General features: G+C 40.6%; 2 protein-coding genes across 4 annotated transcripts in view; one reads left to right on the plus strand and one right to left on the minus strand.

Moving 5' to 3' along the window:
- The window catches only part of MAPKBP1 (mitogen-activated protein kinase binding protein 1), a 529,170-nt gene that overhangs the window by 227,794 nt on the left and 280,659 nt on the right, over positions 1 to 20,717 (plus strand). The gene's annotated exons all lie outside the window — the stretch shown is intronic.
- The window catches only part of SPTBN5 (spectrin beta, non-erythrocytic 5), a 96,207-nt gene that overhangs the window by 57,046 nt on the left and 18,444 nt on the right, over positions 1 to 20,717 (minus strand). For 2 of the 3 annotated variants that reach the window (XM_050975222.1, XM_050975223.1), the window contains exons 14-33: positions 20,508 to 20,708; positions 19,182 to 19,388; positions 17,847 to 18,041; positions 16,974 to 17,126; positions 16,313 to 16,443; positions 15,425 to 15,676; positions 14,592 to 14,879; positions 13,691 to 13,937; positions 12,723 to 12,862; positions 11,661 to 11,760; positions 10,943 to 11,113; positions 10,690 to 10,854; positions 9,717 to 9,943; positions 8,989 to 9,175; positions 7,671 to 7,871; positions 6,612 to 6,728; positions 5,882 to 6,045; positions 4,088 to 4,220; positions 3,158 to 3,303; positions 1,871 to 1,985 (exon numbers count right to left, since the gene is read on the minus strand). In XM_050975222.1, coding sequence (XP_050831179.1) covers positions 1,871 to 1,985; positions 3,158 to 3,303; positions 4,088 to 4,220; positions 5,882 to 6,045; positions 6,612 to 6,728; positions 7,671 to 7,871; positions 8,989 to 9,175; positions 9,717 to 9,943; positions 10,690 to 10,854; positions 10,943 to 11,113; positions 11,661 to 11,760; positions 12,723 to 12,862; positions 13,691 to 13,937; positions 14,592 to 14,879; positions 15,425 to 15,676; positions 16,313 to 16,443; positions 16,974 to 17,126; positions 17,847 to 18,041; positions 19,182 to 19,388; positions 20,508 to 20,708 — 3,540 coding nt within the window. The remainder of the gene's footprint in view (positions 1 to 1,870; positions 1,986 to 3,157; positions 3,304 to 4,087; positions 4,221 to 5,881; positions 6,046 to 6,611; positions 6,729 to 7,670; positions 7,872 to 8,988; positions 9,176 to 9,716; positions 9,944 to 10,689; positions 10,855 to 10,942; positions 11,114 to 11,660; positions 11,761 to 12,722; positions 12,863 to 13,690; positions 13,938 to 14,591; positions 14,880 to 15,424; positions 15,677 to 16,312; positions 16,444 to 16,973; positions 17,127 to 17,846; positions 18,042 to 19,181; positions 19,389 to 20,507; positions 20,709 to 20,717) is intronic. The other variant, XM_050975224.1, reaches the window with a different exon arrangement.

Genomic DNA, 20,717 nt, shown 5'->3' on the forward strand with positions numbered 1-20,717 from the left:
CTTTCCAATCAAAACTCACTACAAGCCTCCATTAAATAATATTGGGTACTCTAACTCATACTGCACACTTGAGGACATTCTGAGTTACTCAACTATGATAGATAAAAGGAAGCCAGAAAATCTCTGGCCAAACTATCTTAATGGCCAAACTATTCGAATAGACTGTTAGAAATGAAGGTTTGTGTCTTTCCTTGATTAGACAATACAAGAAAATATCTTACAAGCAATCAGTCTTGAATACCTATGGCAGTGACAGTGAATTCTTAAAAGTAGCATTAACAAGAAACAGTTTCAGTCCATTCTTTGAGATACAGGTGGTCTTCCTGTGAACCATCTTTAGATAAAATTTTGGTTATAGACACTCAAGAAAGATTACTGTAAAGATGAGAGAAATGGAGGGAGCACTGCACAAATGGAAACGTAACCATTTTTTAAATTAGGCAAAGGTTCTGAAGGGATGTAGTTGTTACCCAGACATGCCTTGGAAATGCATGCAAAAAGAAAAGACATTTCAGCTGGACAACTGAACTGTTGCTAAAATTATTAGAAATTTGTTCCAGGTCAGTTTAGGGAAAATTAGCAGAACGTTTCTTACTATTGAAAAACTGCATTTCTAGAACAGAATCACAGGCTAGTTTGGGATACCAACAATGAGGCTTGGTAAGGTGCTATAAAAGGAGGTGCATGTTGTAGTTGCCTGTACTATGATGGCATTGGAGCTGGTGACTTAAGCAAGATCTTCCAGTACTGTGTTCCTCTGAGAACAGCATTCCCTGGTAGGCTTCTGACCAGGGTACACAGGAAGGGATGGATGAGACGACTACTCTCCCTCCTTGGTGGGAAGCTACTAACAAGATGCAATGCAAGAAGGATGAAGTGGTTGCCTGGACCAAACTCAGCATGGGGGTAAACCAACAGCTGGTCTGTGAAGTGTTTTTGAACCCTTACTTGTCACTGTCTCAGCATTAACTGCTTCATCATTGAAGTTAAATAAGCACCAGGTTCTGAAAAGCCCAGCTGGTAAATGGTGAAATATTATGTTTGATTTTCTCTTCATGACAGGGGAAGAAAACAGGAATAACATGGTTGAATAGAGCAGCCTCTGCCAGCACAAACAAGTAGAAAATTCATCACATGTAACCAAACAAAGCCCTGTTGCCTTGCAAACAGTGGAACCCCTTGGATCACTGCCTCCTGTAAACATCTGCATTAGGGAAACCACACCTCTCATTACAGCAAGGATGTGGTTTCTCTGTGAAATTCTTCAGGATGTTCAGATAAAACAGAAGGCTGAAGATTTTTTCAGGAGACTTCTTCCCCTAGTTTTCATGCTGGAACTGTTTGAAATTATTGCCAGTACTGGGCACTGGAATGAGAGGAAAAGATTTTTGGCTCAGCTTTTCACATCAGGTCACATGATTGCCTGACAACTTTCCAGGCTAATGGTCACTGTAATCCAAACAAATGCCTTTTTCAGAGGAGAGTTCTTCAGCACACATAAAACTACAACAGTGCACAAAGAACCACCACAGTAAGGCAGTAGTTTCTTAGGCCTGATGACTGCAAACAACATCACTGTATGCATTGCACTGTGAGGCACCTTAGTGCAAGCACTGATCTTCTCAGCTTTTCCCACAGATCAGCACTTTCAGCTCCACCTGGTTTCACCAGTGATTCTCATAAGGTAACCAATCAAGTGTGTAAGGATTACCCAGGAGTTTTTCTTTAAGCTATGAATAATCACACTGGCTTCTTATTGAGATTTTTTTTGAAGTCAGCAGTAAGAATGCTGAGAATCATAAGAATATTTCATAAAAAAGAAAGCTGAAATAAAGCTTGCATTATATGAGATTTTCCTATGAATTTTTACCTCAATATGGGCCAGAGCATCTGTCAGATCTTGGTAACACTTGTGAATCGCCTCAGCATCTCTCAGCCGCTCACCTCGTAAACTGGTCATTTCCAACAGCTCCTCCCAAGAGTTCCTTCAAGGTAGAGTGGGGAACAGAGCAATGCAAAACATTTAAACTGGGAATAAAGGAGACCAACAGTCTAAAGAAATACTGAAAGCAAAATCTGTTATTGCTTAGTTTTTAATTCCTGCTTTTACATTCTGTTGGAATGATTCTCTGGATGGCAGCATGTCTCTCACCCTACTCTGTCCTCCTATCTGCTCCAGGAACTTAAAGAAAAGGTCCTATTTAAGAGTTCCCCCTTCAACTGCACTTTTCAGGTTTGATATGCAGTACTTGGAGGACTGAGTCATAGAATCATAGAATATCCTGAGTTGGAAAGACCCACAAGAATCATTAAAATCCCCCCCCGCCCCTGGCCCTGCACACCAAGAATCACACCATGCATTTGGTAGCCTTGTCAAACACTTCTTGAACTCAGGGTGCTGTGACTGCTTCCCTGGGGAGTCTGTTCCAGTGCCCAACCACCCTCTGGGTAAAAAAACTTTTCCTAATATCTAACTTGAGCCTCCCTTGACTCAGCTTCAGGCCATTCCCTTGGTCCTGTCACTGGTCATCACAGAGAAGAGATCAACCTCTGCCCCTCCTCTTCCCCTCACAAGAAAGCTGCAGACTGCGGTGAGGTGTCCCTTCAGTCCTCTCTTCTCCAGGCTGAACAGGCCAAGTGACCTCAGCCACTTCTCACATGAGGAGCTTCCCCTCGAGGCCCTTCATCACCCTCCTGGCCCTCCTTTGGGCACTCTCTAACAGTTTAATGTCCTTCTTACACTGTGGTGACCACAGCTGCCTGCAGACATGCTTCGCTTTTGGGCCAGTTTGGACTGATGCCAGAACTAAGAAGCTCAGAGCATCTCAATGTTATTCTGCAGAGCAGTGATGGGATTCAAACTGAAAAACAAGAAGCAATAAAAAGCACCTAAACTCGGAGCCTTTCAGCTGGTGATCCCGTTTCAAAGGGCAAAGGAAGTTCACCTTGTAAAGCACCTCCAATGCAATTTACAAGAAGCCAGAACAGCAAGTAGATGATGTTTATTTTTAAATGAGGCTGGAAGCAACTCTGTGAGCAAACTACACAGTTTGCAGTTAGAGAATCAGGAGGACATGACTCATCTCTTCCTAGTTTCTTGTTCCTTGAGCGCAGATGGAAAGGACAAAGCATTCTAGACCTAGCACAAGGCTCCTACCTTAGCTGTTTCTGCATCTGCCGAATTTCCCAGGACTCAGAATACCCTTGGTTCAGCAAGTTGTCTGCCAGCTGCTGGAAAGCCACAACTCTTTTCCCTGTTGCTTCCAACTGATGCCGCAATGTATCATATTTGGCACAAAGTTGCTTTAGGAGGGAAAACAAGAATAAAGAGAAAATCCCTTTTGAGTGCTCTCTTTTTCCAAACATACCTGCTCATCAGAACACAGACAAAAAACAGGTAATAAGCTGATGATACTTAGAGATGGACAAACTGCAGAGAATTACTGGATTCTACCTTCAAAGGCCATGAGGAGCTTCAAACTCCTAGCAAAGCGTCAGGTTTGTGATGCAGATGGGAGGCATAAACATTATTACTGGGGATAGAAAAAAACATTCTATATACAATGAATTTCAATTGTAAAATTATGTGGTTTTACTTAGTGAATGCAAACATGTATTCAGTACTGTAAATGGATAATGTAGTCTGATTTTAAGCTATTTTGAAATAAATTATAAAAGTTAAGATTCTCAATGGCTGAATTGTAGTGATTTGTCACAGGCTGACATTAGATTGGTTTCAATGCCATGTGAAGAGATATACCTTGAGAGGTCTGTATATCAGCAATCACAATGGATACCATACTGAAATATCTACTTATTAAAAATAGAAAAGATTTGCTCTCTGAAGGTGCAGACATTTCAGCATGCAGTTGTTTCAGACAGCTCAGCCCTCATGGTAACAGGATGCAATGCTGCCTGTTCTTCAATCCTCCCCATTCACTTCACCCTTTTCTCTTCCCATCTTCCAGTTATTTAAACTTACTTCTTACTCTGCCTTTAAAGTTTTCCAGGACAACCTTAGTATCTGTTTACAGTCTTAATACATACAATTTATTTGATTTTTTTATCTGTTACTCCAAAAACTCACCAAAACGTGTTCATAATCATTTCCATAGTCTTCAGAGCTGGCTGTTTGTTTCTGCTGAGTGATCCAGTCTTCCAGATCTTCATATTCTCGTAGAAACTCATGCAAGACAAGAGTTTCATCAAGCTTCTTCCCTCTTTTGGGGGAAGGGGACAAGATAATATAATTAATAATATAAGAGAAGGGCTATCAGTAACTTTCTTCCAATGAATCCCCAAAAGCTCTCACCATCAAAACTCATTCTCTGTAACAAAAGAGCTGATTATTTCTCAGATTTGGAAATTATGATTGTAGAATGACAGCTGTCAGCCAGGTCATTCTCATCTCATTAGCTGAATTTCCCAGAGGAGCACTGTGCCTATCCAAACTCTTTCTCTGCTCTGTTTTACATTTTGCTTGGGGTTTGTTGTTATTGCTTTTGTTGGATTATTTTCTTTCCATGAGAAATAATCCCCTTTATTTTTTTAAAAATCTGTCCTGATCTGTCTTTCTAAAGATAATTGAATTGCTTGTGAAAATGAGAATAAATATTTCCTGAGCATCAGGAAAGCAGATGCCATGAAAGCCTTTGGATGCAATCCTCATAGTGCCTGTTTGGCAGAATTGCTCCAACCTGTTACATGTTTCCAATGGTCCAGATTACTTTATAGTTCACCCAGACATGTTACAGGGCTTCCACAGCAAAAAAATAGATAAATTTTCCATTTGTCAGCCTGCCATTCTGCAAATATTGCAGGAAAGAAGAATCTGGCTTCCCAGTTTGAGTTCCAAATATTCATCTCAAGAGGTGTAACTTGTTGAGCAACAATAAGGCACCACAAGACACAGGTTAACATTTAGGCAAATGGAAACAAAATGTCTCTGGGTTCAACAAACAGAAGTCTTTTGATATTTCTAGGTTGTATCTTTTTCTGAACTTTTCATTCACAGGTTTTTCTATAGATGCTTTTACTTTGTCAGCTGTTAACAAGATTAAAAATGAAAGGTAAAATACCAAGATTTTTTTAAAGGTTTAATTATTCTAGTATTCAGATTTTTTATTCTACTTGCAGAGCCCTCTTCCTTTTCTGAGTGAAATTTTTGTGGGGAAAAAATCAAAGTTGTTCAGACACATTTTCCTTTCTGAAAACAAACTAGAAGCGTTAAAATCCTTGGTACAAGCCAACTGTCCTGTTGTAAATATCTTGCTGTAAAAATAACAGAAAGAAAGGGAAATTATAAGTAAATTATTAATTCAGGAGTCAGAGCCTTCCTATACTAGCACAGTCACTGGGTATATAAGTAAGTGTATCCATTATTGTCTCCCTTACAATATGTAAAAATCAAGTAATTTTTCAAGTAACATTAAGGGAACATTCTAATAACATTTTTTCCTATTGATAGCAGATTCTAAATACCACAAATGCAAGCAAGAATCTGTCACCTCAAGTCACTTTAGAGGAGGATGATTAAAGATAAATAGGAAATTGGTAAATACCAAATCCTTAATATGCAGCAAAACTCCTTGAATAAATTCTATAAGTCTTGTTTAATAAAATGAAAAGCCCATAAATGCACAGGATTATAATATAGAAACAAACATTTTCCTAATTATAATTGAAAAAAGAGGAGATAATATAATTTAATTTTGAAATTGTAGAAGTAAAATAAAGTTAATAGCAGCATTATAATTATAATGAATTTATTATTTATAATATGATGAATATAAAGTCCAGTGAAGTAACTGGAGATATCCTTTATTGATTTCAGTGGGCTTTGAATCTAATCTGGGATCCAAGGGGGAGTTCTGGTTTATACCTTGCTGCTGCTAGCTCCTGTAGCTCCTGGAGTCTTGAATGAACTTGTTCCTTTGGTGCATCAACCTCAATATACTGGATGGAGCCCACAAGGGGAAGAGTTTGGGCACTTTCGCTCAGTTCTTTCAACAAATCTTGGTAAATGGCAATCTCATGCTCCAGTGCCTGACAAAGGAAAACAGTGAACTGAGAGTCAGTTGTTTGAGATAGCCTAGTCTGTGAACAGCCTAGGGTGTAGTGACTGAAAAAGAAATATTTTTGGGAAGGACATGACGTTTCCAAGACCCCATTAATTTTAAATTATTTTCTAGCAACACTTGAAAAAAAAAGTACAGAAATTCAAGCTAATTAAATGAATAAAGACAATTAGAATTCCCTGTCATTAGGTAGAGAAAAATATTCCTGGATTAATACTTTATGTGTGTCTTTGATTTTAGGAAAAAATTACAAGGCTCTTGCATGCATCTGTTGAAACAGAAAAGCAGATAGTCAGATTTGGCCTCAGAGGAATATGAAAATATTCACCATTCTTCTTTCTCCCCAAACTACATTTTACCAACCAAGTTAGTAAACTGCACAGATCTCTTCTATCAATCTATCCACATGTGGACATATATCAATGCAAAATCTTGAGATGGCTGGGGACTCAACTTTCAATAAGACAAACAATTTTATGACTGCAGAGGGACCAAAAGATCAGGCTAGCCCAGAGAACTTAGGCAGAGAAATACCTTATGTTTCTTGATGAGTTTCAGTGTTCCATCTTCGTCTTTACCATAGTCTTTGCTTGTCACAAGTGGATATTTTTCTGCTATCCAAGCCTCCAGGTCTGATGTATTCATTAAAAACTATCAGTTAAAGAGAAAATAAATGAGCTTCAACTTTCATAACACTGATGACATTCTTTTCTGACCTAAGAAATTCTAAATAGATGGTGCACTGTAAAGCTTGCTGTAATGTTTTATTTAATATTTAATTCAATGAAATCATAAAATAATGAAGAGATCACAGATGGAAGAATTCAGTGCAGGATAACTAAGTGTATAATATCAGTGGGACATTTCTCCTTCCTCTGCCTGAGAAGTCCAAATCCCTGTAAGAACCAGGCTTTATAAAGTTTGCAGTTCTGACAAGTGTGTTCACATACAGAGGAAATAAAGGCCAGATGATCGAATACCCCAGGGAACATACTTTGTAGGAATAAACAGCATTTGCCTGTGACCTCCATGCAAATGCTGTTTATTCCTACAAAGCTGCATGTACCATCTGAGTAACTGCACTCCTGAATGACCCACTGATGACAGAAAATTCGGATTATCGATATAAATATTTCCATGCCATTTTTAATTTTATTTTTTTAAAACAGGCTAAGCATGAAGGTCCAGAGGCCTATTGAGAAGAATAAAGCCAAAATTCCTAAGAATTCCTGAGAGTATCTGAGAGTACCTGTTCCTCAGTATCATTTTATTGCCTGGAAAATTGTTGTGTGAAACAGGTAAAGAATGGATAGCACAAGAAATCCCCTCTTTTCTGATTTCCATCTCATAATTCTCCAGTATGAAGGGACAGTTCAGGATTCATTACATCAATAAGTTTAAACCTGAGACTGTGTAAAGACACAGAGAAAGGAGCTACTACTAGGAGAGATGTGTGTTCTGGGCACAGCTATGTGGGATGGGTATAGAACCCAAGGGAATGTGCAGGGCAGCAGGCTTTTTATTCACTTTAACATTTTGGTCCTCTTATTTGTCTGAAGAAGCTACTGTGAAAGCTCTTTGCTTAATTTGTACCTCCTGGAAGCCAACTGAGTGTTGCAGCTGCTTCATCCTTTCCTCACAGGACGTCTCCAAGCCCTGCCAGGCAGTCAGAAGCTCCTGGCATTTCTCACTTATTTTCTGAGATGATGGGTGCCGGTCTACAATCATCATCTTTCCTTTATCCAGGACCCGCTGCACTTGCTGTTTGTGGGCATTCACTTCTGCCTGCAGTTCCTGGGAATGAGGGAAAAGGAAAAATAGGAATAAAGGAAGATATGTGAGGAGAAGTAAATTCTGTGTGCTCCTAATACTAAGCAAAACTGGCACCTGGTGACAGTGGGCAGAGTGCAGCAAGTGGACACCAGGACTGTCTTATTCCTACCACACCTGCAGCCTCAGTCACTGGTGCCAGCCCCACACACATAATGCTCTGCTCTTGGTACTGCATCGAGGGAGATGGGAAGGGGGTGTAAGGAAGCAGCACACATCCCTTAACTTCCCTACACCAAACTCTTACCATGCTCCTGCCCCTTCCCCTGTCCAGCAGCCAGGGAGATTTGGGAGAAGGAGCAGATCACAGCACGAGGCACAGAGCTGGGGGAATCAGAAAAAATTGTGGAGCTGGTGATGGGGGATGCGGAGGATGATGCAAAGGGAGGCACTGTCATCAGTACCATGAAAACTATTGGACTACTGCTCCATAAATCCTCCCCACCGGTCCTATAAACGTTCTCATGAAATTTGCAGTGAAGGTGCTGCAAAACCCAGCATTGCTTGTGGTGCAGGGCAGCTGAGGTACTGCTCTGGCTGTGAGGAGCTGCTGCAAAGAATCAACTCCCCAGAAAACAATATTAACCTGTCCTTATAAATAGAGTGGCTGTAGCTTGTTCAGACCATTTTAAAATCTGCAGAGATTTAAGATAATTGCTAAATGGCTGTTATATGCTCTCCTAGAAAATCCAGTATGCACAAATTTCAATATAGAGTATAATGAAACCATTAGTAGAAAAGTACAATAGTTTCATTTAGTTTACTCTTTTTCTATTTGGTGTCAAATGCACTAGTTTTTTATCCTTTTTTAATGGAAAGAGCTATGTAATTTCCCACATTAATAATACTCCACAATATGACAAATTTTTCAGTTCTGACAGGAATGCTGTATTTGTTCTGAAAATCATCACCACTCTGCTGATTTGTGTCGATCCACTGAACCATTTTAGCTGGACCAGAGCTGGAATCAGTGAATGGACTCGTTGGAAGCTTTGACGGTGCAGGGGCGGGTGCAGGTTTGTAGGCTGAGGTGAAGTGCAGCGGGTAACCATGCCATAAAGCACTTGATTAAAGGAGTTACCTTGTGCTTTTGCAACAGGTTTTGAGCCCCATCCAAGGACTTCCCGCAGTTGGTGGAATGGGCAATAGGCAAGCGCTCATTGATCCAGGTCAGTTCCATGTCATGATAATGGTAGAACTCGTAAAGATCCACAGCAGCTTCCAGCAACTTACGCCTCTCATAAAGAGGTGCTTGCAAAGACTCAAACCTAGAGGTCATCCATTAAAGATGTGTTAAAACAAAGCTTTATCCTCATTCTGCCAAGGGAACTAGGCTACAACACCATCATGGAGATTTTGAAGCACTGGACACTTCTTTGCAATTAAATTTCAATGTTTAGTACTGGGTGCACATACAAGGCTCCCTTGGCAAGCAGACCTATAGGATAACACTAAATGTAAGCAGAGAAAAAAATTATTTACACTTTTAAAGTCCTAGGTTTGTCCTGTGATGTATTGAGTGCTGGATCACTGTACCTCTTACAAAGCAGGGGACGACCTGTGGATAAGAAAGGGACTAGAGGAGGAGTGCAGCTGGCAAGGAGCAATGTTCAGTCATAAAGGTTGAGGTGGGTCAACAGGCAGTTGCATAGGTGCAGACCAAAGCACAGTTGTGCTCCATCTGGGAGGAAAAATCTTTTCTGAATGTGGGTTAATCTCAATCAACCAATAGAATTTTTAGAAGGTAGAATAAAAAATGCTATTTGCCACAAGAGGTGGACGGGAACAAAAATCAGAGGGACACCGTACCTTTTCAGATATTTCTGTGTTTCATCCAGAATCCTCTGAGAATCAAAGTGATTGGTGGCCATTTTCCTTGCATGAGATACAATGGCATTCATTTTCTCTGCCAGCTCACGTGTCTCATTTTCCAGCTGTCTGTGCTGCTTGAGTAGATCACGGCTAGAGCGCAAATCATGGCCTGTCTCAGATTCCTGAAGAACCTTCTCGATTTTTTCTATCTTCTTTTTGGCATCCTGCCAGGAAAAGATTACAGCACACTCATACTGTCTTTTCAACAACATTTTCTTACACTCACCCCCTCCTATGACAGCTTCCTGGACACAATTTTTAAATCCAATTGTCCTTTCTTGGTAATATGATGTCTGGATGTCTCCAAGAGACATTTTCTGGGAATATTTTGTTTTGCAAACTATTTTGGAGTACTCTTCTCCCTGATACACTAAATCACATCATTGAAAACAGTCTCTTTGAAATATCTTCAGCAACATAATATAAAAAAGTCAGACAATCTTCAAAGACTTCAGATTGAGACTATAATTCAACAGCAGTTCCATTCATAATGGTCTCAAAACAGCTTCACAGCATGTTGTCCTTGTTATAAAATTTGACTGGGTGACTGTGTGCTTAGTACAGCGCCATGCCTGCGGCCCCAGACTGCCTCCAGGCAAGCAGTTATGTTTGCATAGCACTGACCCCTACAGAGTTTGGGTTGTTTTCCCTGTACAGGATGGCCACACAGATGCAGTGTTGAGCCCGAGTTCAACAGCCCGAAGCTTTCCTGGCACTGTTATCGTGCTCATAAATTTGAAGTTAGCTTGGACAGTATAACATTGGAGTTTTTTTCCAGGAACTGCAGACAAAATGGAGACCTTAAGAACCACTTCTGTCTGGATGGTATTCTCTTTTATGTGGTGTCCACACAACAGAGGAACCAGGCTCCTAGGCCATTCCTCCCCTCTGTTGCTCATGACTTCCTGACCTGCAGCAGTTCCATGAGCTGTTCCTGCTGTCCAGCTTGTCTCAGTTTGTCACCTCGCTCTATCATCTTGCCATACAATTCCCTCCACTTCTTCTGAAGCTCTGACATCTTCTCCTGGACAGAAACTGCAGCATAATGGTTATCTTGAATCAGTTGATTTCCTTTCTGGAGAAACAAAGTGCATCATGTTATTAGCAGTCAGCATCTATGAATTTTGGTACAAGATGGAAAACAGCTCCAAAGCTGCCTTCACCTTTATCAGTGTTCTAAAGTGCTCCTCATTAGCCAACATTTCCTTCTCAGCAGCCTCATGCCACTTCAGCTTGCGTAGAACATTTGTTGGATCTCGATAGGATTCATCTGATGCAATCTTGTACTTCTCTTCCATCCATATCAAAAGCTCAGCAGCGTCACGATTAAACTCCTTACAGAAAACAAACAGGATTAAATTGATTTAACTAATGAAGAAGTATGATATTGAATTATAGATGAGGTTTTAAGCCACCATAACCACTTTTTACCACATTTACTAATTTGTTGCCTGTAATTGTCAGTGAAGTTTAGCATTGTTGATAGAATATTTTAGCCAGAAGAGGACAAATCCTCCAATATAACTTCATACCTCAACATAGAAACTGTTTGGTGCCAAAACATTGATTAATTGTACTAGGTTGTTAAGGCCCAGAACAATAGTAAGTAATGAGCAGAATAAATTTAACCAGCAGACAAAGCATTCTGTTGATATTTTTCATTCAGAATCTCCTCTATTTTTTAAAAATTTTCTACGGTTATAGGTTTGTAAGTTTTGTTGCCAGTGCATCATCTGTTCCCTGGAAAACAAAGCTCTGTCCCACAGCCAAAGAGAAAGCTGTAGTAGGAATGCTCAGCAGTTTGAGTTTTTGTCTCATATTAAGACAAAGGATAAAATTCCAAATTCACAGATGCCTGACCAAATCTGCAGTATCAGTTACCTGTAGCTGTAGGGAATCCAACAACCTCTGTTTTCGCTTGGCATTGCTTTGAATCAGCTGCTCCCACCTTCTCCGGAGCGTGACCATTCTCTCTTCGATACTACCAAGAAAAACAGGAAGTCCAATGCTGTACTAATTCTGCTTCCCCTTGCTTAGGCAGCATCATGACTGTGATGTAAATGTAATCTAGTTTCTACAACTTTGCTGACAGGAAGAAGGGATATGTGGCCCTGTCCCATCACCATATTGGGCTCACCTGGAGAGCGGGCATTGCTTGCCAGCTGCTCTGGATTTTCCTCTTGTATGGCTGGGTCACATTAGTGCACTGCAGTCATACACTGAACACTGAGACCTTCCTCTGCTCCGAATATTCCACAGAAGTGTTATATTACTTATAATTAACTAATAACTCCTACTTTGGTGTAAGTGCAATGAGGCTTTGGAATGGCTTTCTAATGGTAGTAGTGCTGGCAAGAAATCAGATCTTAAGAGCAGTTTTATAAATTTGTGAAGGGAATGTTCAAGACATTATCACTTATGTCCAAGAACACAGTCTTCTGATCCACAGGGTCCATTCTAACCCTCTATTTCTAATTCTTGTTTGCAAAGGGGTCCCTTTACCAGATCCTAGTGGCTCTAGCACAAAAAAAGGAATTACAGATTACAGTTCAGCTTGGACAAAAACACAAAGGAGCTGCTCCTGAAGAATTTTGCTTGTGAAGTCTTCAGTAACTTTTTGAAAGCAAACTGTATTTCTAACATGTGATACTGACAAATTAAGGAGTTCTTTTTCTGTAGGCATTGAACGAGTTCACTCTAAGGAAGTTATGATACAAAACAAATTATTCTAGTGTTCTGCCAAATGGCACATTTAACCTAAAGCTCATTTTTCCTAAGAGCACAGGAAATCTATTTTTTGAAAAGAATTCCTTTTGGCTCCCTTATCAATCAAACTGGATTGGAGGTCAACTAATTTCTCCTCAGAGAAAATTTTTGATTTCACATGATCACACTGGATAACTTATTAAAGCTAAATAAAAAAGCAATGGGTTTGGAACTCACACTGGAGATGCAAAGTGCCTGCTCTCTAGTAGGTTCACCCCGTTTTCATTGAGTGCTTCCACTCGTCTCTTCAGTGCCATCAGCAGTTGTTCAAATTCCTGATGTTGCTTCAGCAGGCTGCGAACAGCATCTACGTGGTCCTGCATTTGAAAAAGAAAATTGGATCAGGACTTTTCTTGTTCTTATTGTTTCTGTAGCAGTGAAAAAAGAGTTGGACCTTACTTTCCTCCTTGTCTCTCAGGCAGGAAATAGAGGGTACATTTCGTATGAGCCCAAGGATGTTCAGGGCTACTAACAAGCAGCAGGTTTGCATCATATCTGGTTTCTCTGTTCTATGTTTCCATTATGGTTCCATCTTCACCTTTTAAGAAAACCTGCATTCTAAATTTCTGCCTCCACTGTGGCCCATCTAGGGATATGCAATACAAGAGACTAACTTGTAAAACTTTATTCCGCTCAGCTGATCCCAAAGTATCAATATTTTGGATTCAGCTGAGAATATAAGAGGCGGTGAGAGACCACCTCACCTTCTTCACTAATTTTGTGAATATTGTCTGCATTTGTTTTTTACTTCATATTCTTTAATATTCTTAAATTAATGAAAGAAAAGCCTTTTTTTAAAAAAAAGGTTATATTTTTACTTGAAAAGAAATTACTATGTTTAAGTGGAAATCTTATTTTTTAATGGATGAGTCAATTTTACATAAACTATTTGACATGTACAAACAGCAACAAATCACAACCCTAATGGTTTGATTTTTTTTTTTTTTTTTGAGGGACAATGAGCTTTGATCTCATTAAGATGAGTAAGAACATAAGAGTGTTAATAAGATCCTGAAAGTCTAGTTCCCAAGCATGGAAATGCCGTGATCAGAAGAATAAAGAAGCCATTCTAATAAAGAAGGTTGCTCCTACTCCCTGGATGGGGAGAAGAAGCAGGGGGAAACAAGATCAGTTGCTGTCCATACCCCAAGGTCATCCCCTCGGAGAAAGGCCTCATGGCCAGAGAGAGCTGCATTGATACGGTCTCCCTCCCTATTGAACTTCTGCAATTCCAGGCCATCCTGCAGCTTTTTCCATCGCTTTTCCCACATTTCCTCCAGCTCTTTGCTCTCCTTGGTAAGTCTCTCCATGGTCTGGTGGATATCTCTGCTCCTGTTGTTACTGGGTTGTTGGTGGACTACTTTGCGCCCAAGCTCTTCAAGCCGCAGAAATCTTCCCAGAATCAAAAAGAAAAATGAGACCTCACTGGATGAGGGAATATGAATTCTCTTTCATCACAGCTCTTTCCTGTCTTGGCAGCACCCATACACCAAGTTTCCCTCCCTCCCTCCTTCCCTCCCTCCCTCCCTATTACCTTTTCCCTGCAGGTTATGCACTACAAAGTGCAGATGTTTTATGGCTCAGGGGTACATGCTGGAGGCAGTGGGTGAGGTTTCCCCATCTGGACTGAAAGCCCACATAAGCAGGCTTTCCTATTTAAAGGAAAGGGAAGGCCAACAGTATCTGGAAATTCATAACAGTGCAGAAGAAGAACTGAAAAGGATGGCAAATGGAAGCATAAGGCCTGAGAAGGAATGGGGCACTGGAATAACGTACAGATGGCACTTTCTGAGAGTGTCAGGAGAGCTTGTGGAACTCTACTCCTGCAAACACACAGCTCCTCTTTCCCCCTCCCCCAGCCTTCAGGATAAGTATGCAAAAGCTGACAAGATTTTTTGTTTTGCAGTCTCCTTTTGTCACGAGCATTCAAGTGCATGTGAATAACATTCCAGTATCACCTTCACGCACAATTTATGTACATGATTTACACGTTTCATTTTCACAGTACTGTTGTCATGTCACCCCACTCTGCCAGGATCTCTCTACCTCTCATTCTGAGAGCCAATTTCTATCAGCAGGTCTTGATGTTCCTTCAGCAATTGCTCAGCAGATCCCACGTCCAGACCCATTTCTTCACTGCTCAGTTTCTCCCGAACGCCCTCTGCCCACAGCAGGAGCCTGCGGCTGTCTTGCAGGAAGGACTGCTGGTTTTGGGCCCACTGCAGAATGTCCCGCTTCCTTTGGATCTCCAGCTTGAGCTTTGCCAGAAGCCTCTCCATGTTTTCTACCTGCTCAGTGATGGCCCTGCTCTCTGCAGGGTTGGTGTCCTTGATCCTTCAATAAAATACATTCAACTGTATGAGCACTTTCTTAGAGCTTGAACCAATACTCTTAAAAAGGAATGGATTTGGATATTTAGAGTTCCATTAAGAAGAAAGTCAGCTAAGGCAACATTTCCCCACTGTGAATGTACTGAAAACTTAAGTAAAAACCTGAATATTTCAAATTTAAACCCCTCTGTACAATTATCTTCTATTCTTGTACCATCACCCTTGCTTCCCCTGATTACCCTCTTTCAGGACTTAAGTGATGCCTCCACATTTTGACGTAGGTAACTAACATAAGTAGAGAGGATTTTTAGAGCCACAAACAGCCCTGTGGTATTCATCCTTCTACAACTGTGAAGTCTGGAAACAAACACCTCCCCAGTCACCCAGCCACACTTCTAGAGAAATCAGCTCAGTCCAGCAGGCAAGTGAGTTCTTTGGATTTCTAGAAAGAGAAACTTTAAAAACTGCTCTTTCTCTTTATAGCCATAATTTGCAGCATGATTTTAGAGAACAAGCAAAGAAAGTGAAAACATCAAGAAGGTTCCTTACGATTTTGCAACACTCCTCAAGTATTCAATTTTCCTCTCTATCACCAGGACCTCTCTCTCAATTGTGTACAGTTTGCGCTCATCTGACTCCAGTCCAGCAGGCAGGTTCCCTGGTTCCAGATCCCTGAGCTGGACCATCTTGTCTTGAAGTAGCACTCCTATGCTCTGACAGTCCTGAAGAAATGTCTTCACATCAGCCACTCCAATCAGCTCAGAGCCTTTCTCTTCCTTCAGTTTTTCCATGGATTGCCACCTTGAAGTGAGATAACAATTTGTAGCCATTGTTATAAATGAACTGTATCTGTTTTCTGTTCAGAAAAATTCTTGTATAAAGACTACATTAGGTCTTAAATGCTGGTGTTCTCTCACAACATCAAAGTTCATACCAGTGTCATCCCAAAACCGGGGACCCGCTCAGGTGACCAGAACACTCTGAACACGGTGCAATTAAACAACCACGGTCAAAATCAGGACCTGCCTATGCCCACTGAGTGACGTGGCAGCAGGAATACATTCACAACAGGTACTAAATACTCTTGGGGGAGTCAAACATGGTTTGATGTTCCTTTCAAGATTTGTGAAGTGTGTCCTCATCCTGATGCTTAAGTAACCAAATCTGCAGTGCTGCAGAACTACTCTGAGTACAAAATTGTCACCCGTGGATGAATTCACACTGTGCTTTAACACGTACACACAAATTTCTACAGTTTAAACAATTTGGTACCAGGGTCCTAGGAGCCCCCCTCAGTCCTGGAGACATGGCACTGAGCTCAGGGCCAGATACAGCCAGCTGAGGGCTGCCCCTTTCCCTTTGTCTAGAGGGATATAAATTGTCAGCTCTCCAGTTATCCCGGTTAAACAATCCTCTGCTAATCAGTAGCACTTGTACCTGATGTTGATCTTTTCCATCCAAGTCTGGATCTCAAAATATTTGCTGGGACTGATCTTCCCATATTTAGCACCTAATTTTTCAATGTCTTCCAGCTGGCCTTTGCCTGCAGCCAGTTCTGTTAAAAATCTCTAAAATGGAAAAATGCAAGAATGAAGAACATGAGGTTTTTCCATTTCTGTGGACACAATTCTCAATAATCTGTTATGTACACTCATATCTCTCTTTCTCAGGTGGCTTCTCCCCTTGTCTGCCTGCTGACTCCATGCACACCTGGGCACACAATTCCCCTGCAGCCCCATGACCTGCCTGGTGTGCACATTACGCACGTATGTCCCACTCCACTGGGATGCAAGTGCACTGATGGATCTTTTCATAATTTGGTACTTTTTTAAAGTGATGCAAGATAAATGACAGAAAGAATCCTTGTGTATCATGATATTTGTACAGGATACCATGTTCACAGAAAGATAAAGGGACACAGTCACATCAGCTTCAGTAATTTTGTGTAGTCTGTACAAAAGAAATATCTGGCCTATGCATGACTCTCCAAGTTGAAATTAATGAAAAAGCTCTCAAAACATCATTTCTCAACTTCATCATTTTTCTTAAGGTAAAATTGATTTAAAAGGTGTCATCTGGGAAGAGGAAAAAGGGCTACCTGATATTTCTGCTGCATGACCTCCACATTGTCTGCTTGAGGTTGAAGAGTGCGGAAAATATTCTCTTTGTCTCTCATCCACGACTGAAATTCTTCACAAGAGCTACAGAAGCGATAATATCCAATCATCTCCTCCAGAGCCTTTTTTCTGTTCTGGAAGAGAAATGAAGACTTAACTATTGTTGTAATAATTCCTTACCATTTGAAGCAACAAAAAAAAGATCTTTCCATTTAAGCTACAATACACTTAGTAGCTTAGCAGTTTTCCCAACACTGCTGAAAGAGAACAGAACATGAAATTTTAAGATGACAATACTTCTTCCTGAGCAACAGTGGTTTAAAAGCATAAAAGAATCATTTGGAGAGTGCTCAGCCTCTGGACAGTAAGGAAGGCTGCTGTGCTACCTGCCACTGCTTGCTGAAGACATAAGACAGCAGTCTCTAGAATATGTAAAAATCACATACTACATGTTTGTGTCAGTCTTTAGGGCATGATTAGAGCAGGTGTGAGTGAAAAGCAGCATATTAACAAAATGCAGATTGCAGTTTATTTTTTCTGATGTCAGGTAACACAGCCTGGTGATTGAGGAGCTACAACAAGCAAACATTAAGGGGGAAAAAGAAAAGGATTACACAAAAGAATCTGCTCTTCATGGACTAAAAGTACTGAAATATAAATGGAAAATTTGCTCACATAAAATCAGTTTTGATACAAAACTTCAATGAAAATCTCAAGGCTTGAAGTCCTACAGGAATTAACAGGATTGAGGCACATTATTAACCTGAAAAGCAGTAACCAGCAGAGCACCTAATTTCAATTTTTCACTGGTTTGGATTTTTTCATGAACTGCACAGCAGAAGGGGATATTATACCTCAGCCATGCTCTGAAGATGTTCATAAAGTGAATCTATTTCTTCTTGGGTCTTCCAGATATTCTCTGGAAGAAAATGATCATCCAGACGTGAGGTTCCAGTGGATGAAGTTTCAGATGTTGCCCAGGTTCGACTGAATGGTAGCTTAGTTGTCTTTTGGTTTAAGTCACTTGGGGCTTCCCTCTTTGTCATCTGCTAGAAAAATTTAAAAAATCAATGGACAAGAATTTCTGATTTGGATAAAATTTCACTTGGAAGGAAAATTTGGATTTGCTACTTCAAATCACAGCATTCTGACCCTTCAAACCAAAGACTTTCAGTATTTTTTGGGAACTGTTTCCACTGCTTTATTCTGAAAAATTAAATTAAAAACCTGAAATTTATTTTGGTTTTGTCTAAGGAAGAAGTTTAATTCAGCTCATTTTAAAACGTATTGATACAGTAAAAATTCTCATGTTCTGCCCAAATCAATGTTGTTTGGTTGGAGGAGCTTTTTTTATTTTAGGAGTGCCAACAAAGCAAGGCAACTGACTATGCTCATGGTTCTCTTTGTGGTGATGTTTTAGTACCTGAACATTTCCAGTTTCGAAATCTGTGAGTGTCCTAGTGAATCAATGATTTGTGCATCAACACCATCTTGTCGTGTGCTTTTTCACATTTCATAGCAAAGTAATGAAATATTTTTCTAACAAAAATTAATGTTGGATTGATGAGGTAAAGGAAAGACCACAAGAGATGCCCATTGCTCTCAAATTTATTGGGCTAAACATTGAGTGCATATAGATGTTTAAAGAAGCAAACTATGAAATGTGTCATTCATTCACCTCCCCTGAATTCTGTTATTAAATGAGCTGATCTCAGGTGAAAAGTTCCTTTTCTAGTCAGTGGAAGAGAGGGGCATCTGAAGAGCTTGACTTCATCTCATTAGCCTTAAAAATAAGGGATGGTATAAGTTGCTCCTGGAGTTGTGGGATAGTTCTTCACCACATTAGGGAACCAGAAGAATTTGTAAGGATGTTTTGATTAAATGCCTGCTTGTTAAAGATTTTTTAAATTATTAATTTTATGAGAATAAAGAGTGAGAATGTATTTCTGAGGACCAGTAGAAGGAACTACATGGATGAGAGTATTTCTAGCACTTCAAAGAATACTAACTAGGTGTGCTACGAGCAGACAAGGCACTTCCTCTTTGCCTAAAAATTTTCCCCCCGTTCTAATTAAAAACTTAATTGGGAATATTCTATTTGGGTAAAATAAATAAAAAGATAAATAATTGAAAAGCCTATTTCGTTTACATCCTTCAACACAGCGTGACACAATCCCTCCTCTACTTACTGCAGCTGGAGCCTGCTGTGCAGCAAGGTCAGCCTGCTCCTTGAGGCGCCTCATCTCGCAGGAGTAGGCGGCAATCTCCTTCTCCAGGCGCAGGTGACGGTGCAGCAGCGCCTCGGCGCTCGACTCGTCTTTGCCATAGTCCTTGCTGGCCAGAAGGGGCTGCCTCTCCCGCAGCCACGAATCTGCTTCAGCCGTGTCAGCAAAGTACTGGGGGAACACAGGGAGGAAAACACTTGGATTCATGCTGGGAGTATCATATCCAGCTTCTTCCTCTTTGTAAAATGATGAATAAGGGGGAATTCCATTGGGTCTGTAGCCATTAGGTTACTTCCAGGTGTTGTGACAGCTATGGATAAGGTAACTCTGAGCCTGTGATGTATTTCATGCTCACAACACAGCTAATTCACAGAATTATAGTGAGTAAAGGGATTCAAGGATTGCCTATATAGCTGTTTAAAACCTCCTTTAGCTAAAACCTAATGGTGCATAACAGCAGCAATAAAACTGTGTAATACCAACAGATATTTTCTAAATGTTTAAGGAACAAGCAATGAACTTGGTCTACAACCAAAGTTTACTTTTTTCCAGAATTTGCAGTCTGCCTGGCTGTGGTTGCAGAAGGGTAAAACAAGAGTTTGAGGCATAGAATACAGGTACAATGGGAAAAGGAGAACACCTGTAGTAATGAGGGACAAAGGAAAAACTAAAACGCATGGCGTCAAACTTAATAGAGAGAAGAGAGAATTCAGACTTTCTTAAGAAAAAACCTGCTCAGTTTTGTTCAAACATTTAATGGAAACAACAGACTGAGCAAAATCTTAAGAAGGGGAGAATAAGAATACCTGAGATAATGTGATATGATTTAAGGACGTTGCTTTTATACAAATTCTTTATTTGCAGATGTGTGATTGTTTGTGGGACTAAAACTGTAGTTCAGAATGGAAGGGTCAAACATTTTGCTGGATTTGTGAAGTTCATGGTCAATCTAAGTCTTACAACACGTTTCTTTTGTTGTTGGTCTTTGGAATTTTTTTTCATTTTTGAAATATGTCACACAGCTACCTGATCCACCCTCTAAAAAGACTCTGCATTAGCGCTGTCATGTGAGTTATTTCCATTGGCATTTTTACCTTCAGAGCACCTTCCAGCTGCTCAAATCTCCTGCATGCCTGGCTTGCAGGAGGATTGAGACTTCACTGACAAAGATCTTTTTGAAGACCAACAGACAGTCTTTCCTGCCACAGTTGTCTTCCACGTGGGGGCATGGAGCAGAGCTGAGCCACATCCACATCCCACATATCCCACACCCCAGCAGAACCCTCTTACCTGTTTGATGAGGGCTGCTGCCTGCAGGCGGCTTTTGCGATCAGCCACCTCGTCTTGGAGCTGCTGCCACAGCTTCTGCAGGTTGTCTGTCTGCCTCAGGATGTCGTCCTGGCGCGTGGGGTTCTTTTGGCTGAGCTCCCAGCCCCTCCTCATCACATCTGTACATATGGCCCTGTGTGAATTGCACTCCGCCTCAAGAGCCTAGGACAA

Source organism: Serinus canaria, chromosome 5, assembly GCF_022539315.1.
Source record: "Serinus canaria isolate serCan28SL12 chromosome 5, serCan2020, whole genome shotgun sequence".
Lineage (NCBI taxonomy): Eukaryota > Metazoa > Chordata > Aves > Passeriformes > Fringillidae > Serinus > Serinus canaria.